This window comes from Gasterosteus aculeatus, chromosome 13, assembly GCF_964276395.1.
Source record: "Gasterosteus aculeatus chromosome 13, fGasAcu3.hap1.1, whole genome shotgun sequence".
Lineage (NCBI taxonomy): Eukaryota > Metazoa > Chordata > Actinopteri > Perciformes > Gasterosteidae > Gasterosteus > Gasterosteus aculeatus.
Genome location: NC_135701.1, coordinates 19,165,861 through 19,188,815, shown reverse-complemented (window position 1 = coordinate 19,188,815; position 22,955 = coordinate 19,165,861). Strand labels below are relative to the sequence as shown.

Below are 22,955 nucleotides of genomic sequence, written 5' to 3'. Positions count from 1 at the left end.
TGTTGAAGACCTCTGATGTAGACTACAACGTGAGTGGCCCACGGAGGATCGTGGGGCAGTAGTTTAAATTGTTCAAATAAATTTCTCAACACGTTCTTAAGTGCTGAAATTTGTCACGTTAACCAAATATTCATACGTACAATAATCTGGAAGCATCAAGATTTCTTTGGTTTTTGACTCGATGCCTGAAAAGCTACATTCCAACATTCCCATCTGTTAGTTTTGGTCTTTTTGCATTGGATTTATAGATTAAAAAGATTAATGAAATGATTACATAATGATTGTACAAAGTGTTTGCTAATCTAACTGGGAAGCGCAGAAAAGAGGTCTGCGTCTTTCAAAGTCATCACACTACGGGAGATTTCTCTGGAAAAAATAAACAGACATAAGCACAAACGTTTTCTTATTTCTGCATGATACTTAAAAAGGCAACTGATGATAAAATAACTTATTTATAACTCACATTGGTTTTCATTCCAAAATTTTGCTGTCTAGAGGTGTGTGTAATATCTATTGACAAAATGTACATCATTCCAAAAAAAATCAATTCATTTGTCTGTTTATTGATGACCCACATTCACTCACTTAGTAAACTCTGCATACACTGTGCATTCATTTCAGCTCAAAGGAGAAATTAGAACGGCCCTGATTCGACTTTGAATGTTCACGCTTTCCTTGTTGTTCCTTTTTGTAGTATTGGTTCTATCTAGATTCTCATAGGAAATATACATTCTACAGTCCATCTAGCAACAATAATTTATATCCGAGGGTTAAATAGAGCTAAATCTGGAAGAATCTTTAATTTTTCGTCATCAAGCATTTAAAAAAAATGTTATTTCATTTTCAGTTTTCATTTCTCATTACTACAGAAGTTTTGAACTACGGTGTAGAATTTAAAGAAAGTTTGATGTTATGTGAAATACGCTTATTCACTGGTGGGGGGAATTGAACATTTCTGTCTTCTAGCTGAGCTAATTAAGACGTCAAGTTTTGTTTATTTGATCCGAAGCAAAACTTAAGAGAAACAAAAGCAATGGTCTACTTCCTGTAAACCATCTGTCCTCTAACATTAACAGGACTTCAGCGGGTTATCAAGTGCATCTTGCATTAACTCAATCTTATAACCGCAATATGCACAACCACATGTGATCTTCAGATCAAATGTCTTTCCTCCTCGACGGTCTGTTAAAGTTTCAAATAGTTATTTGTCTTTTTTTTAATGCATACTGCCACCTAGCTTTTATTATATTTTTTACTTTTTTTTATTCCTCACTATGTGGAACAACAAAACAAATGAGAAAAGCTTTTTCAAGTAAACAGCAGATGATGTTAAACATTTTTTTGTCTTTCCTATTAAAGAAAATCGCTACAATTTACATCTATCACAAGTAGTACTATATGAAATGTTTAGTACTTTGGTAGTCTCATACAAATAAAAATAAAAAACACAGGCTCTACTATGTAGTGCAATCAAGATTAAAAAAAACATAGCTACCATGACATGTTGAGTTTAGAGTTTAAGAAAAAGGGTCAAATAAGGTTTAATTAGATTTTGAGGCTGTGAAACATCGTACGGAAATAAGTGAGGAGTCTATCACTATCTTTGTGAATCTTAGAAAAATCAGGTTCTTAACGTGAAGTAAACCTTCACCAATTATATTAACAATAAGGTTCCAAAAACACTGAGAAAAACTTCAAGCAAATTCAAAGCAAAAATACCTGTGTTCAAACTGTACGTGTGACTGTTACAAATCCAACATGAAAGTCTTTCCCACAGTTTTTCTTATCTTATCTTATTGGCCCTCATCAATTAGAGTAACTGCAACGCTGAGGGCCTTTGCTGCATGAATGCTGTCTCCCTCCATGTCCTCCTTCATCTCTCCAAAGCCCAAAACAAAAAAGGACCAAAGAGGCCAGAACCTTGACATGCATTAAACCTGACTGAATTAATAAGATAAAAACAGAATGCTCCTTAATGGCTCCACTGAGAACTTCTTAGTATTGATACACTGTAGATACATTCAGTGCATAAAGACCTGCACACCCTCTGGTCTTGTTCACAGACCACATGTTTAAAAGTTCATATTTAGGGATTAGTGGTCTTGTCCTGATTAAATATCTCCAGTTTTTAACCCCCACACACGCTTAAAGTACATAGCTCTACCTAATTATCTTGAACTAAAACAGAACATTTCTTAAGTTTGATAATGAATAATTATTTTGTGTTCAATCTATTTAAAAATAAGAAAAAAATAATAATTGTAAACCATAGCAACATAATCATTTCCTTACAAAAATCTTCAGGTAGACAACCACTGCAGCGGAGCAGCTTGTGTTATCTGGACGTGTGATTGAGTCCGTTTTAGTTTCTTCAGAGTTGGTGATCAGTTGCTCCATTCATCGTGTAGGCACAGAGGGGTTCGGCACTGTCAACTCTTGTCATCTTCATCCGTGTTTTCGGCACATACACTGTCCAAGTGCATGGAGCTCAACTGCTCCTCAAAGTTCAGGAATTTGTGGTTGTAATCCTTCTCCAGCATTTTCTTCCAGATTTTCACTGGAGAAAGAAATACAAAAAGAGAATGATTTGACTTGGACTTGACCTCCAATGGAGGCCAGGGGGGACATAATCAAACCTAAGACCAAATCCATTAAAAGAGCAGCTGTCACAGATATTGGGGGAGGACTAAACTCACTGTACTCTGGCTCCTCTGGCGGTGTGATGTCACGTCCGAGCTCAGCTTCCTCAGCCGCGCTGCTGATCTGCAGCTTCTCCTCAACGCTCTCCGGGTCCGCCTGGCCCGTCTGCTCCAGGCTGGACACCATCACCTCGTAGGCTCTCCTGGCCTCAGACGACAACTCGATCATCTTATGGTAGAAGTCCTGTGGGTGAGACAGAAAAGCTGCTCAGGTTTCTTCTTAATGTTGTGCATTGAAAGGTGAGTGGTTGTGAGATCACCGCTCACGTCTGGAACAGTAGCACGTATCGTACTGCACCTGTGCACCATCGTAGTTGAAGATGCCCACCAGGCTGACAGGCACGGCCTTGTTGACGCAGCGACCTAGAGCTTTCCTGGAGAGGGCGAACACGAACGGGACGCCCTGTTCCCGACAGGTGTCGATGATGGTGTAAAGAGCCTCGTCCAGGCCGCCTATGAAAAGGGACATTTCTTAAGAACCTAGCGGGGCTTTTTCCCCCCCTGGGTTTAATTGAGTCAATTATAAATCTGCTATGGAATCTGTTTCTCTCACCTATGGCCATATGTCCACACTAAGCTGCTATAATAGTGCTAAAATTCTATCCGTAGAGGATGAAACGGAAAACGAAGAAGGCGACTTTCTCTAACCTCTAGTCAACACATTTCTTTGTCAAAAGAGCAAGGAGATTAAGAGGCTTGGATGTTTGGCTGGGGATCATCCCAAAAACAAGCAGAACGAATACAGTTTGCGGTTTTCGGGGCAATCAATTGTTTCAGTCATTTGTCGAACAGAAACACACACAATCTTGCAGCGGTGCCACTGTGAGAGTACCTTTGGACTGGATGCGTTCACAGTTGGGCGAGAGGATGACACACTTGACCTTCCTGAGTTTGAGGTGCTTCAGAACCTCCCTGAGCCCCATCACAATGCGTCGTTTCATGCGGGCCTTCATGGGGTCCTTTTGGTACAGGCGGTCCTGGAAACGAACCAGCTCCTTTAGGAGAGCCGTCACACATTCATCCACGTCTTTGCTCAGCATCTGACTGCAATAACTGACATGCACAACAATATGGCATACTTTTACAATATACAGTTGCCAAAGACTTGAGAATAAAAACAGTGATGAAATGTTTTTCAGTTTTCTGCACAGCCAACGAACATTACAAATTGTGAGGAGTTTACGGTCTTACTCTCTGAACTTTCTGCTGTGGATTTTGGGTCGACTGGCTGGGCAGGGCACAGGTGAGATGGTCCGTTGCTCCACGATTTTGTCTTTGTCGGCCTCTTCGTCAGCCTTGTTCACCACCTGCTCTGCGCCGTTAAAGTCGGACCGATCCTCAAGTTCTTCTTTCGGACTTCCAACCTCATCGGAGGCTGCAGACGACAAGTCAAATATGAGCTACCAGTCAGTGATTTCCTCAATCGTCTTCCTCAAAAGCATGTTTTGCGTGCTCGATCCAACCTGTGGCATTTGTTTCGACCGGTCCTCCTTCTTCTGCAGCATCAACATCACCATCATTAGCAGGTGTGAACTCGCATTCCAAAGGCAGTCCCCTCTCTTCCAGCAGACGTTTTAGTTTCCTCTCCTCCCGTTCTTTCAAAATTACCTGAGAAAGAGAAGAAAAAAGAAAGAAATAAAAGGCCGCACAGCTGAAAATACCTTCTCAGTAAATGTTGTGCAGCGTTACTTGGTCCGGAGTACGTATGTGGGCATGCCTTTTTGAGAGGGGAGGGTTTCTTGGCCTTGGGCACCTCTCTCTGCTTGCCTTTCTTTACCAAAGGGCAGGTGGAGTCCAGAGGATTGTGTGCAATTTTATCCTGGTGCGAGGGCAGCTTCTTCTGCTTCTGGACAACGGTCAGTCCGCCACCAACTGCCAATGGAGCATTTAAAAAGAGACTTATTCTGGGCTACGGTTCCATCCATCAAGCTAAATATATTATTCTAATAATCTTTATCAAGGAAATTAGGAAGCCTTCGTATCAGATGCCCACCTGAGAGAATGACCGGTTTGGCGTCCGGCTTTACTTTTTGGGATTGCTTCATTTCGAGGGCGACCAACATGTTTCCGATGTCCAGCTGAATGGGAACTTTGCTTTTCTTGCCAGAAACCTTTTCAACTTTCTAGAAATGAGGAAACCCAAAAATAAAATCTCCATTGTATTTTTTTTTGTCGGATAATAGCAAAAGACAAAGCCCAATTTGAATGTAAGACAAACACAAACCTGTCCTTTCTTATGCGTCTCTGCAGGTGCTTTTTCCTTGTGGTCTGCAGACTGACGCTGAACACCTTCTCTTTGGTTTTCCTGGGGTGGGGAGGACGCAATGTAACTGTAATGTATCCCCCCATTTTATGTGCATTTTAGTAAAAGGACACAGTATAGTAATTCTAATGTAAAAACAACTGGGAGGAGAAATAACTGTTGATGTGTACCTCATTGCATAGTTTTGCTGCATAGCTGCTGGTTTTCAATCTTTCAGTTCTGGTCACAGCAGGAGACAAACCTGGAAACTCCTCTTCATCCTGAGAAGGCAACATTGCAACTAAAATCATCTTCCATCACAACTTTTGAATTTAAAATATGGATGCTGATCTTCTTATTAACCTCAAATTTTGGAAGCTCCTGATACATTGCTGGCTCCTCTGACTCCTCTTCTGCATCTTCAACAGCACCTTTAGCCTTCTTCTTTTTCTTGCGTTTTCTCTTCCCCGGAGCTCCCTCCTCCCGCTGTGCAGCCGTTTCCTCTGTCTGAGGAGACAACAACAAGTGAAGGAGAACTATGTTTAAAAACAAAATCTACAGGCCGAAAACTTTTAAGGGTTTCAAGGCAAGAACACATCTTTTAGTGTAATTCATTTTTAATATCATGTATTAATTAAACACTTTGAGACGGGCAATACCATGTAAAGATTGCGCTGTTACGCCCAAGAGCCTGAATAGAAACAAAATGCCTCCTAACCTGCTCATTGATTGTCTTCTCTTTCGGGACAGGTTTCTTTGGAGGCTGAGAGGCAACATTGGCCCAGGACGTTCCGCCCAGATGACCTGTTCACAAAAAGAAAAATACCGTGAATGTGCACTGCTTTATAGTCACCAAAAGACTGACTGCGGGCACTTTCACCGACCTGGTGACTCGGCGGGAGAATCTGGCACATCATTATTGCCAGTTTGTCGGGGGTCAGTTTGCGTTGGGGGTCCGTTCCTCACAGACTTTTCAACGAAAAATGAAATCAGCACCAAATTCTATAGCATAACTAGTAGCAGATCACGATATCGCCTCTGATATTTCAATGAGCTTACCTTCCAGGAAGATGCCGCTATCCGCATTTGGGGGCTCGAGGACGGAATGGTTGGACCCCGGCTCTCTTTCTGAATAGGCGGATCCCCTTTTCCCAGTGAACCGACAGCTAACTCGGGAAAGTCTGTCATCTTCACTTCGAATGGGACCAAGTCCGGCTCTGCAGAGTTCGGGAGAGATCTGCCCCCTCGAAGCCCTGAGGAGCAATTAATACGTTTTACCAAAAAGAATGCGCCAAAATCATTTTTACTGATTAAAATCAGTGGTCGGATTCACGCCTGGGATCGTTCAGGTAAAAGTTAAAGATGCCAAATGAATTTCCTGTTAGATATTAAGACTGTAGAATGGAAGGCAAAGACTGCTGTATTACAATGAAGAGTAATTCTACTATACTGTTCATTAAGACTCAATAGCGGGAAGTATTTCTTCCACCACATACATCATTGAAATGAATAAAAAGCTGTGATATCTACCTTTTTGCTGTGGATCCAGTGAGTTCTTGCCCACAACTCTGCCTTCAGCATGAACACCACTATTGCCTTTTGACGTCTGTGTTGATGGAGACAAAATCACCAAAACCAATTTCATGTAGACATTTTGTTCCGTCCGATCCTGCCGACGGGTTAAAACTCCAAACCCACCTTAGCTTGAGGACCCCGCGAGGACCTGCCTCTCTGCAGGAAATCATCCCCGGTGTCTCGAACAGGCCGGCCGCCGCTGTAGCCGTGACCCCTTGACACATCCACCCACTTTCCTGCAGGCACTCCACTTGCATCTGATGCGCGCTGCCTTCGGCTCGGACCCGAACTCCTTGCGTTCCTTCACAGACACATTGACACAGATAAGGCGCTTGACATCGACCCATTGGGTCAAGTGATGGTTACTCAATCGAGTCAAAATAACCGATCGTCCTCCTACCCTCTTAAACTCTGATCGGACGGATATGGATTTGGTGAAATGGGAGCTGCTGGTGCGTCCGTGTGTGACTCAGCAGAATCATTTCCCGGTTTCCTCAGTTGTTTGGGCTCACGGGACTGGGCAGCAGGGGACGGTTTCCCCCCCTGGGCAAGTAGAGATCGTATGTTATAATCAGCCTGCTGGAACACGACCTTTGGCTGCTAGTGAAGCCGCGTGTCGCCCCACGTATTTAATAACGATCTGATGTTTTTAATTCACATCATACGGCTCACACTCCACTCGAGAACCGTTCGCGATTGACAGTTAATTCAACCAAAACATTTAGCCCTTAACTCAAATTAGCATCTAACCTTTCATTAGCTTACAGTACTTTTAAAAAAAATGTTTTGTAGACTTTGAAAAACCTAGAAAGGGAGATAACCAACATTCGATTGGTTTGCTAAAACACGTTTTAAATGTCAAAGCTATCGTCTTAATGTATACACGCACAGCAAATGTTCGCTAAAAGTTACGCTTCCACAAGTTTACGTTACGTTAGTCACTGGCTAGCTAGCTGAACAAAAACAAACCACCGTTACGTTATTTTTCGTTGACTACAGTTACCCTTTCCATCTTCAGCTTTCCCTAAATGCAGTCACATATCCGCCTGTTCACTCGGTCACCTCCCCGTTACGACGGGGCCACATGTGTCGAACTCAACAGTGCGTCCGCTAGCCGGGCTAAGCAACTTGTGTCATAGCAGCTAGTTAGCTGCTAGCAGCTAGCTGTCGTCGAGCCGCCCTGGAACAGCTGATGTTTACGTTGCGTGCAAAGTTTCTGAATTCATAATTAACGCGCGGGTGTCCGATATTATTTTTGTTTTCTTTTTTTCATTTCCAAATACCTAATCTTGACAAGGGGCATTTGGTGAGCGCACCGCCCTATAATCAATTTAATTTGGAATGTTTTTGATTTTCGCCGGAAGTGATGTCACGTACGTCACCGACGTTTCGCTGGTGGAGCGGAAGCGGCACAAACCAGAGCAGAGTACTCGCGCGAAAAAAATGGCGGATGCTTACGGTCTCTCGACTTTCTCAACATCAGCAATTGAAAATATTGCATTATAAGCCTCATTCGATGTTCATCCGTGTGCGTGAGTAGATGCATTATTATTTGCGCCGAGTATTAATCCAAGTTTTAACTGACCGCTATTTCTTTTTCATTGTTTTGTTAGAAGAGTTCGTACCAGTTTGTCTGTAAAGGGGACCGACTCTCCTAACGTTTCTTTCCTGTTGATTGTTCCCGAGTTGACCTGACTGAGGTCCAAAGTAATTTCTAGTTGCCTTGTTGTACTGCTCTCCAAAGATGTATCCCTCAATACTAATAACAGTACAATAATTGTTGTCGAGGTGTTGTTGGGATTTTTAACCCCACCCCCCCCAGTGGTGCGCTTTACTTTACCAGTAACCCGCACCCTGATCTGTGCAGTAATGTGTGCTTTCAATCTTCTAGGTCTTCTCATTTCCCTGTGGAACACATGATGCACGATGCAGGAAGGTATCTGTCCCAGTCACTCTTCTGACGTTGTTGTGTCAGTACATGGAATTAAGTTGAGTATTCAACATGATCTTTTATTTACCTCCTCAGATCCACTGAACGCCCTCACCTCTGGCTACAGTAAACCGAATCCAGTTGGCACTCAAGAATCTCCACACAAGAGTTTTCCGTGCAGCCGTTGTATACTCCGCTTCAAATCCAGGGTCTACCTTTTTGAACACCTCAACAAGGTGCACGGCTGTGACGTAGAGGCTTCTCCCACAGAGGCTCGTCTCACGTGCGTTGCGACCGACGAAGCCAAAGCCGACGGCAATAGCAATGGCGCAGAAGATGATTTAGGATGCGAGCATTGTCATTTCAAAGCGTGTAGTCGGGCCGTGCTTAACCGACACGAGATGCAATGTCTTAAAAAAGCAGAAGGCGTTGGGGGAAATCCGACGGTTTCTGAAAACCTGGAGGCCAGCGCGAAGGACATGTCTGCTGAAGCAAAAGAAATTCGCTCCGTTGTGTCTGTGGTGTCGACCTCAAAATCTAAAAACGCTCTTGACTCGTCAAAGGTTCTCAAAACGTACAAGCGGCCATTGCAAACCATTACCAAGTACTTTACGGTAACATCTGGCCCGAACAAGAAACCCCCGGCGGACTCGGTCGAAAGCCCAAATCTTCCAGACAAAACCGAAGGAACCGTCGTTTTGAAAGAATCTCCCTCAAACTTAAACCCAAACCGTAGTGGTGTGTTGAAGGTCACGCACTCCATGATTGATATCACTCGTGTTTCTTCAGGTTTCTTGCTAAACGATCAACATATGAATTTGAAAATGAGATCACCGAAGCCCGGGGAACAAATCACAGAATCACTCGCTGACGTTACCAAGAGGACCAACAGTGAAACCTCAAAGGCTCCTTCTGCTAAAAGAGCAAAGTCAGACAAAGGAGCGACCAACCTTCAGCAGGCTGGTCGTCGACAATCGTCGTCAAGCAACGCAAAATTTTCATTTGACCTAAGCGAAGACGAGGGAGAAAAGAAGCTCTGTCTCGTCAACGGAGACTCAGAAAGTGCAACGATTTATTCTTGCAAGCACTGCAACTACAACGAGGCGAGCGTGGCGCGCGTATCAACGCATTACCAGACCGCTCACCCTTATGTGAGATTCAACGCCGCCTACATCCAGGATCCTACCGATGACAGCGCCGTTTTTCGTTGCCTGGTGTGTCCATGTGAGTTCATAGGCATGACGTCCCTCAAGAACCACTGCAGAAAGGATCACCCAGAGGCCCCGAACATATTCGCCGTCCAATCGACAGAACTCAGTTTGACATTCAAGTGTTTTTTGTGTGTGTTTACCACCGACGTATTGAACGTATTGAAAAAACATTACAAGAAAAGTCACCCGGCTCATAAAGTGGATAATTCGTTGCTGTTCAGCAAATACATTGCAACTGAATGCCAAGAAGGATCAACTCGGTCAAATACATGTGAAAAAGCACAGAGTGCAGAAAGACCAGGAGGGATCTCTCCCAAAAGTTCCAGTACGGGAGTCGAAAATGCACCTTCAGCCGAGCATCCCACCTCCAAAGGAGCAGATGTGATCATGTACCATTGCGAAGCCTGCAAGTTTAGCCATAAGTCAGCTGTTGTTATGCATGTCCACTACCAAAAAAGCCACCCAAGTCAAGTGTTCACAATAGACCAAATCAAACAGTCGGCTTGTGACAACTCACACACGTCACCATCGATGACGCCAGAGAAGACGATAACGGAAGAATCGCAACCGCCAACAAGCACCCCAGATCCTTCTGAGAAAACCGCAAACAAAGCTGAGCCGCATCAGAAGCGCGAGCGCCGATCAGAAGCTTCGAAGGCTCGTCCAGAGTCTCCCAAAGCCGAGAAAGCGGAATCCACTAAAGGCCGAAGGGAACACAAAGATCGGCCCAGAAAACGCCGTCCGGGGTCGTACGCTACAAGGGACAGTTTACCCTGCGTTGCACCAGGAGGACTGCTTTACTGCCAGGTTTGCAGTTATTCAAGTACCAAGGTCAAAAGCGTGCTTGGTCATCATAATGCAAAACATTCTATGGATTCCCTAACATGTGTGGACGAGATCTTGTGTTACAGCGCTCAGGTCCAGAAAAAGAAACTTCAAAGTAACGCCAAAGCTTCAGCAGGTACGGCATCTTCTGATTCTAAAGATGTCGGGGTACCCGGTGAAGAAGTTCCTCATAAAGAGGAAGGTGCGGCATTCGCCTCTGTGAAGAAAGGAAACGCTTACGCATGTGCGGAAAAACTTTTTTATTGTCAAAAGTGCAACTACGGAAATCCATCTTTAAAAGGTGTAGCGATCCATCAAACCAGAGTTCACAAACGCCTCCCTTACAAGATGGAATGTGTTGTTGAACATACAGCTGCGGTTTGCGCTCAAATTGAAAAGTCCAAATTGGACTCTTCTGCGCGCCTCCCCCTCCCTATTATGTGCGAGGGAGACGAAGACGCCTTTTTCTGCCACTTATGCAACTTCAGACAGAGTCAGGTGAACAACGTGTTGCGGCATTACATGAGAAAGCATCCCGGGTTAGTGGCTAAGCACGAACAAGTTTATCGGTATACCACCATGGTTCGTGAAAAGACAAAGAGACCACACGTGGCAACCGCAAACCATGAAGACGGCCCTCCGTCCCTCGGCGAATCCCTTTCGGCCGCCGTCCCCCAGAGGAACCTCCGTTGCACTCGGTGTCCATTCAGCACTAAATTTCTGCATATTTTGAGAATGCATCTGTGGAACAGCCACAGGACCAATCGCTCTTTCGCAGACCTTTTGAGAGTGTGTTTCAAACAAGGGGATTTACAGACCGGGTATCACTGCGAGGTGTGTGTTTTCTCGCACGAAAAAGCAGCAGTGGTCCACAAGCACTACCTGGAGCGACACCCGAAACGTTACCGAAGCCTCAGGCACGTGACCACCCACTTGTATGTGGGTCCCGACTCACGGCCTCTTAAAAGGAGGAAACGTGAAACGAGGCACACCGATGGCGACGGCGGTGAGGGCGACGACGGCGGCGGCGGCGGCTCGCCGTCTCAGCGGGCAGCACAGAGCGAAACCAAGAACTACTCGTGCAGAGCGTGCGCGTTCAAAGGCGCCTCGGTGTCCGCCGTCACGCGCCACTACCGCGCCGTCCACCCGTGGTCCGTGAAAGAGGACGGCTCGGTTCTGGGCGTCGTCAGCAAGAGACCCGGCGCAAACAGGTCGGCGGAGGACAGCGACGCGGCGCCCGAGTCATTTGGATCTCACCAAATGCCTGTTGCGTTTAAAGCCAAGGCGTCGTCCAAACCGCTGGCGTGCTATTACTGCCCAGCGAGGTTCCGCACGCGGCACGGCCTCAACACCCACTGCGGAATGAAACACGTCGAGGTCGAGAAGGGAGACTTTCATCAACATGCGGAGGAAACTCAAGCGGCCGTGTCTCTGTTCACCTGTCCATACTGTCCCTACATGAATATCATCCATCAAGGGATTCTCAGCCACTGCCACGTGAAGCACGTCGGCCTCGAGGCCCGGGCGGACGACCACCAGGTGGATGAAGCGCAGGTGTCTAAATGGATGGACTCTCTGAAGACCAGACGTTCCGCCAAGGCGGGTAATGTGAAGCTCCGAGGCTACATGTGCGGAACCTGCCCGCAGATCTGCGTAACCATGGAGAAGCTAAGTGAGCACTGTGAGGCCGAGCACGGCGAGGCCGCGGCGAAGCCGTCGCCGACGTCCGCGGCCAAACCGGACGCTCCCTGTTTGAGTAAGAAGATCTGCGCAGCGGGCGATTGCCAGTACTGCACTTATAGTTGCAGCAGCAAGATTGTGCTCGCCCGACACGTGCGCATCCACCACGCGGCGGCCTCCGTTTCTAAGGCCCAGCACTGCGCGTACAAATGCCTCTTGTGTTCCAGTTCCTATCGCACAAAGAAGCTGCTTGGAAACCATTATTTCAAGAGACACGGAAGGGACGGCTTCTTAAAATACTACGCGCCACTGTACAAAGGGGCCAGGGAGGAGCAAGCATCGGGGTCAGAGCACGAGGGCGGGGCACGTGAGACCGGCGCGGCGACAAGCGAGCCCGAGAATCTGTTGGTCTACAGGTGTCCGAGTTGTCCCTACGTGAACACGGGCTACCACGGCATGCTCACTCACTGCCAAATGAAGCATCCGGACGTGGTCACCAGGGCGGACCAGCTCCGCACGGTGGACACGCTCAGGGCCGACTTGGTCGGGTTTAAGCTCGGAAGAGCTGCTAATGAGAGAGGGTACATGTGTACCGCGTGTCCACTCATTTATGGGTCACTTAAGAAAATGAAAGCCCACCACGAGCGCGACCACGGGGCTCAGCGGGCAGCTCGGGAGCATTCAGCCAGCTCTGCGTCAGAGGGGGCTTCAAAAAGCAAAACGCCAGCGGTGGGACAAGGAGAAAAGAGCGCGGCTGAGACGCGCCAATCAAACGCCACGTCCTCACTGGACACGGTGACATTGTACAAGTGCCACATGTGCAGCTATAAAGGAGTTTATCGAAGATACCTGCTGACTCACTACAAAAAGACCCACAAATTGGATGCATACACTACGCGCAAGCTGCTAAAGAAATATAACAAGTGCCGGAAGGCCAGCCGCCCGCCCGCCACAGAGTCCCAGGAGGGAGGACCGGTCGAATGTATAAAGTGTCCGGGGCTGGTTTTTGACTCTGCTCAGACGCTCGTCGCCCACTACGCTGCTTCGCACAGCTCGGATGGCATGTTGGACTTCACCGTGATATCCCAAGGGACGAGGAAGGGCAGCACGGGTCTCTACAGATGTGTCCGCTGCAGCAAACGGATGAATGGAATCCGGAAGCTCTGGTATCACCTGGACTGCCATCGAGAAAGTGCCAGGAAGAGGGCACGGGCGGCGGAGACGACGACGGCGACGACATCGCCCAAGGCCGTCTCCACTGAGGTAAGTACACCCTCCCCACGTTGGGCTTTTCCACTCTTTGACACTTTACGCTGCGCCGACCGCGTTTCCTTCTCAGCTCGACGCCCAGGACGAGCCCCTCCCGTCGGAAACTGTGGGCGAGGCGCCCCAGCGTAACGGAACCTCGGGTGAGCCTCTCCCCCCGTCGCCGCTGGAGAAACCCGCTGACCAAGAGCAACCCGGGCTGGACTCGAGAGAAGGCGACCACACCTGCACGCAGTGCCAGAGGTCGTTCATGTCGCTGAGGGGGCTGCGGTCGCACGAGCGCAGCCATGCAGCCATGGCGGCCCTCAAGAAGCTGAACGGTGCGCCCGCCTCGGGGTTAAGCTACAAGTAAGAAAAATTATGATATAAGTCGTGTCAACAATGTGGTCCAGTAAAGCTCCAAATTGGTTTGTAAAAAAACAACAATTCAAACAAACAATTCATAATTTCTCGGGTTCATATTTAAATACACAAATGTTCTCCAGTTGGCCTTGTTTGTATTCAAATAGCTTTACAGAGCAAATTGTTACCATCACAGCATCATCGATACAGCTTATTGTAATTGATTACAGCATTATTAGTTATTGGAGTCACTATTGACGATTCACAACCCGTCTACATGTGTTGTTGCTTTTCTCTCTACAGCATTAACAAATATGTGCTGTACAAAGCTGGCACCACCAGGCCTTTCCTGTGTAGTTTCTGTTCCTATCGGACGACCTTCATGGGCCTCTGGAGGTGCCACTTCATGAAAGTGCACCAAGGTGAGAAACCTGTTCAGACACTAAAACGGGGGGGTGAGGGCAAAATCAAGAGCCGTGCTGTTAATCTTAGTGGAGGTCATCTTGACACCTTACTTCATACACTTTTACCCCACAAGCTCTCACGCCATTATCTGAACACAAGTTTCTCCACCACATTCTGTCATTTGGTGTACACCCCCACCATAGGCTGGATATTAGAAACAACCTTTCCTATAACCCAAAGCAGTTTTGTTAAATCAACTGGTTTTACCGAGGTATGCTTGATAAAAGAGTGGAGATGTGAACTGTTGCAGCTCTCCACCTGCTGAGATTTGAAGCAGGGTGGTAAATCGTTTCTGCAGAATCAAACACTTTCATTCTTTATTTTTCACCAGACTGTGTCTGCCGCTTGCTAATAACCGGCTTTACTTTGTGGATTACACAGCGCTTGTTAGGCAATTGTCTCACAATCTTCACTGTCTTTACAATTACTGTCTTTCCAAATGCTCAGATTTCACGATGGATCCAGCTGAGAGCGACGACCAAGATGAGGAGAGCGTCCAGAAGGCCGACAAGGAGCCCTCGAATTCATCCGAGGAGCTGACCCATTGGCCTGACCCTGATGAAGAACTTGATATTACTGAAAGCAAGTCGTCATCAATCATAATATATCATATAACGGTCAAAATGTACATTTGGTTGCAGTATTCGCTTCACTGACATTAAAGTGTGATTTGTTGCGCCCGGACAGGATCGCTGTACTTGGAGCCCCCAGATGTGCAGCGGCAGTTGAACCACTACAGCTCGCGGTCGCAGGCCGACTGCCCGTCTGAAACCAACGCGCCAGGAACACAGTTACCCGACAGCCGGCTTCTTCACTGCGAGTTCTGCACCTTCAACACCGAGCACCTGTCCAGCATGCGACGGCACTACCTGAACCGCCACGGAAAGAAGGTCCTCCGGTGTAAAGACTGCGACTTTTTCACCAGTTTGAGGTAAGTCACAGCTGCCGTGAGGAGTTTGTGTTTTTTTTTGTTACTCAAAAGTACTTATTTTTCCCACCTTTTCAATCAGGAAAACCCTAGAAATGCACATGCAGGTGGGTCACTCGACATGGCAGCCGGGACCCACGCATGAGCGGGACCTCCGCTGCCCCTTCTGCCTCTACCAGACCAAGAACAAGAACAACATGATCGATCACATCGTCCTGCATCGCGGTGAGTTCGAACCCCCGGCAGGATCTTCGGCCCTCGCATCCGCTCGCAATCTCCTCCGACACGTTGTGCTGAGTCCTTCTTCTTCTTCTCCTCCTTCAGAGGAACGCGTGGTTCCCATAGAGGTGCGGCGCCCGGTGCTGTCGCGTTACCTCAGAGGCGTCGTCTTCCGCTGTCACAAATGCACCTTCTCGTGCGGCGGTGCCGACAAACTGCGGTCGCACATGGCGAGGCACGACGACGTCAGGCCCTACAGGTGTCGGCTGTGCTACTTCGACTGCACCCGTCTGAGCGACCTGGAGGCGCACCTGGGCGATAAGCATCAGGTGAGGATTCCGCGCATCCCGGGAATTTGTCTCTGTGTTCCAAAAGGAGTCACAAAGTATCCGCTTTCAATGTCCTGTTCATAAGCATTATTGAAAAGTGAATCCCCTCGGAGGGCTACTGGGGACACTGGGACTTTTTTCTGCTCTTTCCCAGCGGCCGCTTTTGCTTACTTTGACAACTTGTGCGTATCTCTTTGCAGGTTGTGAGGAATCATGAGCTCGTGGGTCAGGTGAGCCTGGATCAGCTGCAGGCGGCCGTCGGCAGGATGCCAGAAGAGGAGCCGTCGTCTAACTTGGAGCTCCGCAACGACGACAGCGAGGATGAAGAAACGGAGGGCTTTGTCACTGACTGTAAGGAAGGTCTACTTGAAACACAAGCTGCAGATGTCCTGAGGGGGGGACGTACGCCGCAGACCGAGGAAGCATCTCGGGAGCGAGGGTGGAGCGGAGACATGGAAGAAAGCCCCATCGAGGGCTACGTGTGGGATCTTCAGTCTAAGGAGGCAGAGCCCAACACTGCTGCTTTGTGCATGAGACAAAAGGAGGAGGAGAAGGCAGCAGAGGAGAGCTCACCAACACGCGGCGCTCTCAGCGTCCGCAGGACACGTGAGAAAGCGGTTGTGCCTGGAGCGGTTACGGAGGCTGAGGCCGAGGCTGTAGACGCGCTGGTGTCACCCGATGGAGGAGGCGTCCCTCCGTCCCGAGTCGATGCGGAGGCAGTTTCCGCCCTTGCTGCTACAAATCTGACGCAGGCAGATAACAGCGGGAGTCTCGGTGGTGCGACTTCTTTGCCAACTTTCTCGTCCAAGTGTGCAGGAGCTAAAACGAGCGATACGGAAAACTCTGGGCTCTCGTTTAAGAACTGCAAAGAGGGACAAGCGCAGCATCAGAAGAACATTTCCGCTGGGAGAGAGCCGTACGGGGAAATGCCGGTGCTCGAGAAGGAGTATCTCAAAGAGGAATTGCAGCCCATCGGTTGTTGCAAGGAGGAAGATGAGAGCAGTCGGCTGGTGCCAAAGCGAGAGGAAAAGGACAAAGAGGAGGAGGACACAAAGGACAAAAAGAACAGATGCACAGAACCAAAACACGACGGTGAGGGCACGAAGATCGGTTCTCCGCATGTGGCCAGAGGTAAGTTACTGAATCCAAGACAATGAGTTAACCTTGTTCTATAATAGTTGACAGAGCATTTGGTCCCAACACCTGCAGCCGCTGGTTTTCTAAAAGCAACTTTCTGTCAGTGTCACTATTAGTCAATCAGCTGGTGGAAAAATGGAAAATTGTCCCATTATGTCAGGTGGAGAGCAATGACAAAAAAAAAGTGCTTCACTGTTTGGATTTACATTGTATAATCCCTGGTTGGGTTTGGGAAGTGGCATGTGACGGCAGCCTGTTTCTCTCGTTCTTCAGGTGCCGCCGAGGAGAAGCGGTTCACTTGCGAGTTCTGCGGGCGACACCTCGCCAACGCCACCGACCTGGAGCGGCACGTCGCGCGACACGGATTGTGACGTTTTCCGTTCGTGATGCTGCGGCGGCTTTCACTATTTATTTTTGTGTCTGTGAAGCTGTGGTGTGTGGTTACATACATGATCCGTCCTCGACTCTCTTGCTGATGAATGTAAATCTGTGCGACGTTGTTCCACATACGTTTTTAATGTTTTGTAGAATGTGTACTTTTTTCTAATGTTTTCTAATGTTTTGGGACATCTCTTGTGAGTAGGATATAGTCTCAGTAACTAAAACCAAACCAAGACATTGACTGTACGAAGTCTGACTTGTGCCCATTAATATCTTATCTAGATTTTTTTTCAATGACAATAATAAATATCAACATACTACAATAACTACAAATGACTATCAGCACCTGCAAGGATCCAATTTATTTCCCATTCCTTTAGTTCATCTGAAGATATTACTAAATGCTAACATCTTGAGCCTGTAAACAATCGGTTTAGCAAACTGTTAACCAGACCAACCTCAAAACCACCGATTGTGGAAACGCTCGTGCTGCCTTCAGGTGCTGTTCGGTACTTGATAATGAAATGTTGCGCTCCATGTGGTTTCACCAGTACAAAAAAACAGTATTTTGTTTTGAAATAAACGTTTGTTTACTTTTACTTGCCCCTGTGTTGTATGATTTTATTATGGTTATAAATCCACCGATAACTACATTGTTTTTGTCAGTGGCCCACCGTATTTAGAATAATGAGCCACACTTTATCACAATGCAAATGAAGCCGTCGCTTACGTACTATCACAACTAATACGCTATTTAAATATTGTAAATATTAAGAATGAGACCGTTAAATGGACAACCTTTCGTCAAGCTTCAGGGGACAAAACCATTTCTCTTTTCTCGAGTGTTTTGCCGAAGCGCGGAAAAAAACGAGCTTGCAGTGGAGCCCCTGAAGGCAGCAGTTCCGCCTGTGCGCGTTGGGTCGCTTTACGACATTCTTGTCATCCTGATGTAAGAAGACGCCTCTTCCTGGTGTGGACTGGTGGTAACGCACGGATGAGAGAGAGGTAGACCTGCTCCAGTCGGGTAAGTGCTCAGTGTGATCTGATCCGATTTACGGTAAAACTCCGTAGATACGGTGACGGTGAAGAAACGCGCGGTGTGTGTTTGGGTTTAATGTCTGCAGTGCGCGAGGGGAGGTGATGCTCACAGGTAATCACTCTCAGCAGATCCACCTCACACCGTTCGTATAGGCAAAGAGTTATTGGAGACGTGACAACAGTTAAAAACGCTTTTACTGAGGATAAATAATGACTAGTTCAACTTTAAGGCTTTGCGGTGAGTTGCATAATTTGCCTCCTTCCTCCTTGAGCAACACCTTTTTTTCGGTCTTTCCTGATGACTTACCAGAGGTAGTAAATGGAGACGTGTCGACAGCAGCTTTACTGGCACGCATCTCATTTCAGCCTTTATATACACGAGCATATCGGAGTGACGTTGTCATATCAACATCCTCCACGTTGTTCACACATTGTGACCCACGTGGAATTAAACAACTCCAAGTGTAAATGTTTGTGCAAAGTTCTGCTCATTATTTCAACGTATGGGGAGGGAAAGGTTTTGACCAGTGGAATATGTACTCTGTACATTTAAGGAAACCAATTATATCTGTCTGAATTTGGTCTTTAAATGCCAAATAATTACTCCAAGATAACACACGTATTTCCAGGAAACTCCAGAATGTCACTAGGAAATTCCAGACCTGTAAAAAAACAAAAGCTGTTTAGTACAAGTGTTGTACTCTCCCACGGGTTAATACGTCCGATGTGTCATTCTAACAAAGACTATGTGTTTCACTTATGAACAGGGATCTAAGAAACACATCCAGTGCGAGGAATGGCGGGCGTGAAGCAACCCGCGGATGATGGCAGCTCCTTCTCATCAAAGGTCATCAACATTGTGTTCGTCACCCTGCTGCTGGACCTGCTGGGATTTACACTGATTCTACCTCTACTTCCTTCTATTTTGGACCATTATGCACAAACCGGGGTTAGTTTTTAATCACTTTATTTAAGACTCCGCCGATCTTACGACCAAATCTGAGTTGCATTTGATTGCGTGTAAACGAAGAGAAACAATCATCACCTGTGGCCCCCGGTTCCAGCCGATGAACCAGCAGACTTGTTTGGAAAGCATGTATGTGTCGGAGTTTCCAGAGTTTCCAACAGTAAAAACATGCTCTGCTCTTCTAACCGGGTTGTTTTTTGGACAATGTGCAGAATCCGATGCTCTGTCAGACAAAAGAGGCCTCGTGTGAAGAATCTGTTCCGTTAAAACCATCACCAACCCACGAGTGACGATAATCCCAGTCATGTGATGTGTCTCTTTGAGGCTGCACGCTCAGCCGTGTTTATTATTGTATCTTGTGTTCGTATGGTCCGTGTCTAATGTTGTATGTTGTGGGACAGGACGGCGTGTATCAGTCTCTGCAGAGTGTCGTGGACTGGTTCAGGGAAGCGGTCGGGATACCTATGGAAAAGAAATACAACACTGTCCTGTTTGGAGGTATCTATGATTCCTTACACAATATAACGTACGTGTCCATGACTGATACAAAACGCAAATAATGCAAAGAAACCGGCCTCATTTGTGTGCTCCTTTCAGGTCTGATCGGGTCGTTGTTTTCTCTGCTGCAGTTCCTGTCGTCGCCCGTAACCGGGGCCCTGTCCGACCGACACGGCAGACGACCAATGCTCCTCCTTACCACAGTGAGTAGAGCAACATCGCGAAACCGCCGTGGAAAACAAAAAAAACCCACGGGTCTAATGAGGTGCCTTGTGTTCCAGTTAGGGTTGATGTCCTCCTATGCGATCTGGGCCGTTTCCCGGAGCTTCAGCATGTTCCTTTTGTTTCGGGTAATCGGGGGCATTTGCAAGGGCAACGTCAGCCTCTGCACGGCCATCGTGGCCGACCTGCCTTGCCCGAAGGCACGGAACCGAGGAATGGTAGGCGCGTGCGACCTCTTCTGGCAGGGCTCTGACCCTCGCATTGCGTTGTTTGTGTCCGTTAAGTGATCTCCCTTTTAATTTCACTGTGCCCAGGCCATGATCGGCATCGCCTTCTCACTAGGCTTCACGGTGGGGCCGCTGATGGGGGCCTACTTCGCCCTCAGCTCCAGAACAGCGGGGAACGTCTTCTACCAAACTCCGGCTCTGCTGGCCTCGGCCTTCAGTGTGGCTGATCTGCTCTTCATCTGGGTCATGATGCCGGAGACGCTCACGAAGGATGTGAAGGTCGGTAATGAAAGCTCTCTGAATAGGATCCTACTTTTTGGGGGATGTAAGAAGGAGCCATTGATGTTTGACCTGGCGTTATGCGCCTGCCTGCTCCTCGGCAGGAAGCATTATCTTCCTCACGCGGCTCCAGGAAGTAATTAAATCGTTTGTCGGAAAGGAGCTGGGTGGAGCTCTGCTGGGAATTACCTGGTGTCATTCAGCGAACTCTATTGGCTAGGAACTATATGAGTGCGCAGAGCAAACAGAAGAGTGAGGGAGCTGTCAATCAAGGGCCGTTTATACATGAGAGTCATTGTTTTCCCTCCGTGTTAAAGTTAAAGACCAGTTTGTTTTTCCAAAAAACGTTATTTTCTGACCGATACCGATTCTTTTTCTTGTGTCATCCTAGGCCTCATCCTCTGGGTTCGGGGACCCCGGTGACCTTTTGAACCCGTTGTCTTTGTTCCATTTCTCAGCTGTCATCAGGACAAGAGACCCGCCTCCAAAAGAAAGTGGGTACTGCAAACATGGAGGGTTTCCTCTGGGGGTAAAGAGGTCGTTTGAGCCGCGTAAAGCGTCAATGAACCCGGATGAATGAAAGGTGGAAATGTCTTGTGCAGGAATGCAGAAGCTTCGAGCGTTGGGCCTGGTGTATTTCTGCTACCTCTTCCTCTTTTCTGGTCTGGAGTTCACGCTGAGTTTTCTGACCCACCAACGCTTCAATTTTACCAGGTAAAGCCTCAAAGATGAAGCTGACTACTCTCATCCGTTGCAGTCAAAGCACCTGAGCAGCAACCCTTTTTTTATTTCCCCTCACCAGTATGCAGCAGGGAAAAATGTTCTTCTTCATTGGCGTCATCATGGCTTCGATCCAGGGCGGTTATGCTCGCAGAATCAAACCCGGGCAGCACATCGGGGCAGTTAGAGTGGTGGGGGCATCGTCATCGTGCATCTCTAAAATCTCTTCAAATAAACAATCTCCATGCTGGAAGCACACAATGCACTATTTCACATTTGTTTGTGTGACAATATTTCTTTTTTTAGGCAATCGTGTCATTGATCCCAGCGTTTGTGCTCATCGGGCTCTCCTGGAATGTAACGATGCTTTACGTTGGCCTGGCGTTGTACTCATTTGGTGAGCTTGAACATGTGATACTCGTTGTGTGTAACTGATAAAGAACTCGCGCATGCTCGGCATGTGACTTGTATTTGTAGTATCAACAGGGAACATTGTATCCTAGGTACTGCAAGTGTTGTTTTATAAAAATAACCCCTTATCAAGGGAATCAATAAATCCCAGAAATGATGCATAAGAGTCATTTAGAGGAGCCATTGTGTTTCTTCCGTTTTATGTTCATCTGTTCATTTTTGTGACAGCGGCTGCGATTGTGGTTCCGTGCCTGTCGACGCTTGTGTCCGATCACGGTGAGCCTCCCTATTACTTCACCAGTTTTGGTTGTGCTGTAATGTGCCTCCCTTTGTCACTGGTCATCACCTGTGCATGCTCCTCCAGGGACGTCCAATCAGAAAGGCACCGTGATGGGTATCCTGCGCAGCTTGGGCGCCCTCGCCAGAGCACTGGGACCGGTTGTGTCGTCCTCCGGTAAGAAAATCAAATCCTCCTGAAATTTGTTGACATTTTTGAATCATTAAGCAGGACTCACTAGCTCATTTGAGTGAATAACATTTTAGTTGTAATATCTTGTTCTTAACATTGAATAACTTTTTTTATCCTGTGTTTTCGTCACAGTTTACTGGATAGCTGGAGCCCAGGTCTGCTTTCTTCTCACATCAGCCTCCTTCATTATTCCTCTGGTTCTCCTGAGGAGGGCCAGAAGTCTGAAGGAGGAGTGAAGGACAGAAACGGTTGCAGAGACATTTTATAGCTCAACCTTATTAATGTTCTGATGTTTCTATCAGAACATAAAAGGAGCACTGGCACATTTGAAACAAACAAAAATAATAATAAGATTTATTTTTTTGCCAAGCATCATCCCATGGATGCAAGACGACGCACAAGACCAAGAGATGTTATTTTAGAAATTACTGTACTGCCTTTTTAATGTGCAGATTTATCTCTGCTCATAATGTGAAATGTATGGGTTAGAGGGTTTTAAACAACATTTATGTTCATATATACTTTTATCTTTTATAATGAAGTATTTTATCAAGCGCAGATTATGTATTTTAAAAAGCAACATTTTATTTTATCTCACTTTTAAAAATGTGGATATTTGTATTTTCTTGCTTTAAAAGGAATAAACGAGTTAGTCAACATTTGTGTGTAAGTAAACTATTATTTCACTTAAAGATTATAAAAAGTTTAGAATACAACTTGCAATGGTGAAAAGTGGGCAAAAAACAAAGCTCTAGGGTTCTGGTGCATAATTGAAGTCTCGAAGATGGATTTGAACTGTATGATTAATGGACATTAGAACAAGGATAAGCATAAGTAAGGGTACTACATTAGTGTCTAATGCATTGACTGGAGTAAGTAAATTGGAAGTTCGGAC

At 46.8% G+C, this 22,955-nt stretch overlaps 3 protein-coding genes across 8 annotated transcripts; 2 read left to right on the top strand and 1 right to left on the bottom strand.

Annotated features, from left to right (window-relative positions):
- Positions 1 to 543: 543 nt before the first annotated feature.
- On the bottom strand, positions 544 to 7,896 carry LOC120830481 (selenocysteine insertion sequence-binding protein 2). Its single transcript, XM_040195150.2, has 18 exons — positions 7,520 to 7,896; positions 6,917 to 7,059; positions 6,640 to 6,817; positions 6,472 to 6,547; positions 6,001 to 6,194; positions 5,826 to 5,910; positions 5,660 to 5,745; positions 5,305 to 5,448; positions 5,133 to 5,222; positions 4,924 to 5,004; positions 4,693 to 4,822; positions 4,417 to 4,571; positions 4,163 to 4,307; positions 3,891 to 4,074; positions 3,532 to 3,752; positions 2,998 to 3,152; positions 2,697 to 2,883; positions 544 to 2,557 (listed from the first exon to the last, which is right to left on the bottom strand). Exons 1-18 carry the CDS (start codon positions 7,526 to 7,528, stop codon positions 2,430 to 2,432), a joined length of 2,391 nt encoding a protein of 796 aa, XP_040051084.2. The 5' UTR covers positions 7,529 to 7,896; the 3' UTR covers positions 544 to 2,429.
- Position 7,897: 1 nt separating this feature from the next.
- LOC120830480 (zinc finger protein 462) lies at positions 7,898 to 17,828 on the top strand. Of its 3 annotated transcripts, none has more exons than XM_040195149.2 (11): positions 7,898 to 8,044; positions 8,408 to 8,452; positions 8,543 to 13,425; positions 13,502 to 13,776; positions 14,074 to 14,192; positions 14,683 to 14,817; positions 14,923 to 15,166; positions 15,246 to 15,388; positions 15,488 to 15,711; positions 15,912 to 16,842; positions 17,122 to 17,828. In XM_040195149.2, exons 2-11 carry the CDS (start codon positions 8,443 to 8,445, stop codon positions 17,217 to 17,219), a joined length of 7,062 nt encoding a protein of 2,353 aa, XP_040051083.2. In that variant the 5' UTR covers positions 7,898 to 8,044; positions 8,408 to 8,442; the 3' UTR covers positions 17,220 to 17,828. The 3 variants fall into 3 exon arrangements, with proteins under 3 accessions (XP_040051083.2, XP_077943606.1, XP_040051082.2); XM_040195148.2 differs by having other exon boundaries at positions 7,911 to 8,048; XM_078087480.1 differs by having other exon boundaries at positions 7,898 to 8,048; positions 15,246 to 15,711.
- Positions 17,829 to 18,072: 244 nt separating this feature from the next.
- slc75a1 (solute carrier family 75 member 1) lies at positions 18,073 to 22,719 on the top strand. Of its 4 annotated transcripts, none has more exons than XM_040195151.2 (13): positions 18,129 to 18,253; positions 19,035 to 19,216; positions 19,636 to 19,732; positions 19,832 to 19,935; positions 20,014 to 20,172; positions 20,269 to 20,460; positions 20,852 to 20,954; positions 21,063 to 21,174; positions 21,263 to 21,371; positions 21,487 to 21,577; positions 21,820 to 21,867; positions 21,956 to 22,045; positions 22,193 to 22,719. In XM_040195151.2, the coding sequence occupies exons 2-13, from the start codon at positions 19,064 to 19,066 to the stop codon at positions 22,294 to 22,296; spliced, it is 1,362 nt and encodes a 453-aa protein (XP_040051085.2). In that variant the 5' UTR covers positions 18,129 to 18,253; positions 19,035 to 19,063; the 3' UTR covers positions 22,297 to 22,719. The 4 variants fall into 4 exon arrangements, with proteins under 4 accessions (XP_077943609.1, XP_040051085.2, XP_077943611.1 ...); XM_078087485.1 differs by having other exon boundaries at positions 18,189 to 18,253; positions 19,035 to 19,363; positions 19,447 to 19,732; XM_040195153.2 differs by lacking the exon at positions 18,129 to 18,253 and adding an exon at positions 18,265 to 18,505.
- The last annotated feature ends 236 nt before the right edge of the window (positions 22,720 to 22,955 follow it).

Coding starts and splice junctions, on each gene's coding strand:
- LOC120830481 (XM_040195150.2), bottom strand. Junction 4,572..4,692: donor CAAACCGGTCATTCTCTCAG/GTGGGCATCTGA, acceptor CTCCATTGGCAG/TTGGTGGCGGACTGACCGTT. Junction 3,753..3,890: donor CACAGCAGAAAGTTCAGAGA/GTAAGACCGTAA, acceptor TGTGCATGTCAG/TTATTGCAGTCAGATGCTGA.
- LOC120830480 (XM_078087480.1), top strand. Junction 14,193..14,682: donor CTTCATGAAAGTGCACCAAG/GTGAGAAACCTG, acceptor CCAAATGCTCAG/ATTTCACGATGGATCCAGCT. Junction 16,843..17,121: donor TTCTCCGCATGTGGCCAGAG/GTAAGTTACTGA, acceptor CTCGTTCTTCAG/GTGCCGCCGAGGAGAAGCGG.
- slc75a1 (XM_078087483.1), top strand. CDS start 19,064: ATGGCGGGCGTGAAGCAACCCGCGGATGATGGCAGCTCCTTCTCATCA. Junction 19,936..20,013: donor CAATGCTCCTCCTTACCACA/GTGAGTAGAGCA, acceptor CTTGTGTTCCAG/TTAGGGTTGATGTCCTCCTA. Junction 20,461..20,851: donor CGCTCACGAAGGATGTGAAG/GTCGGTAATGAA, acceptor GTGTCATCCTAG/GCCTCATCCTCTGGGTTCGG.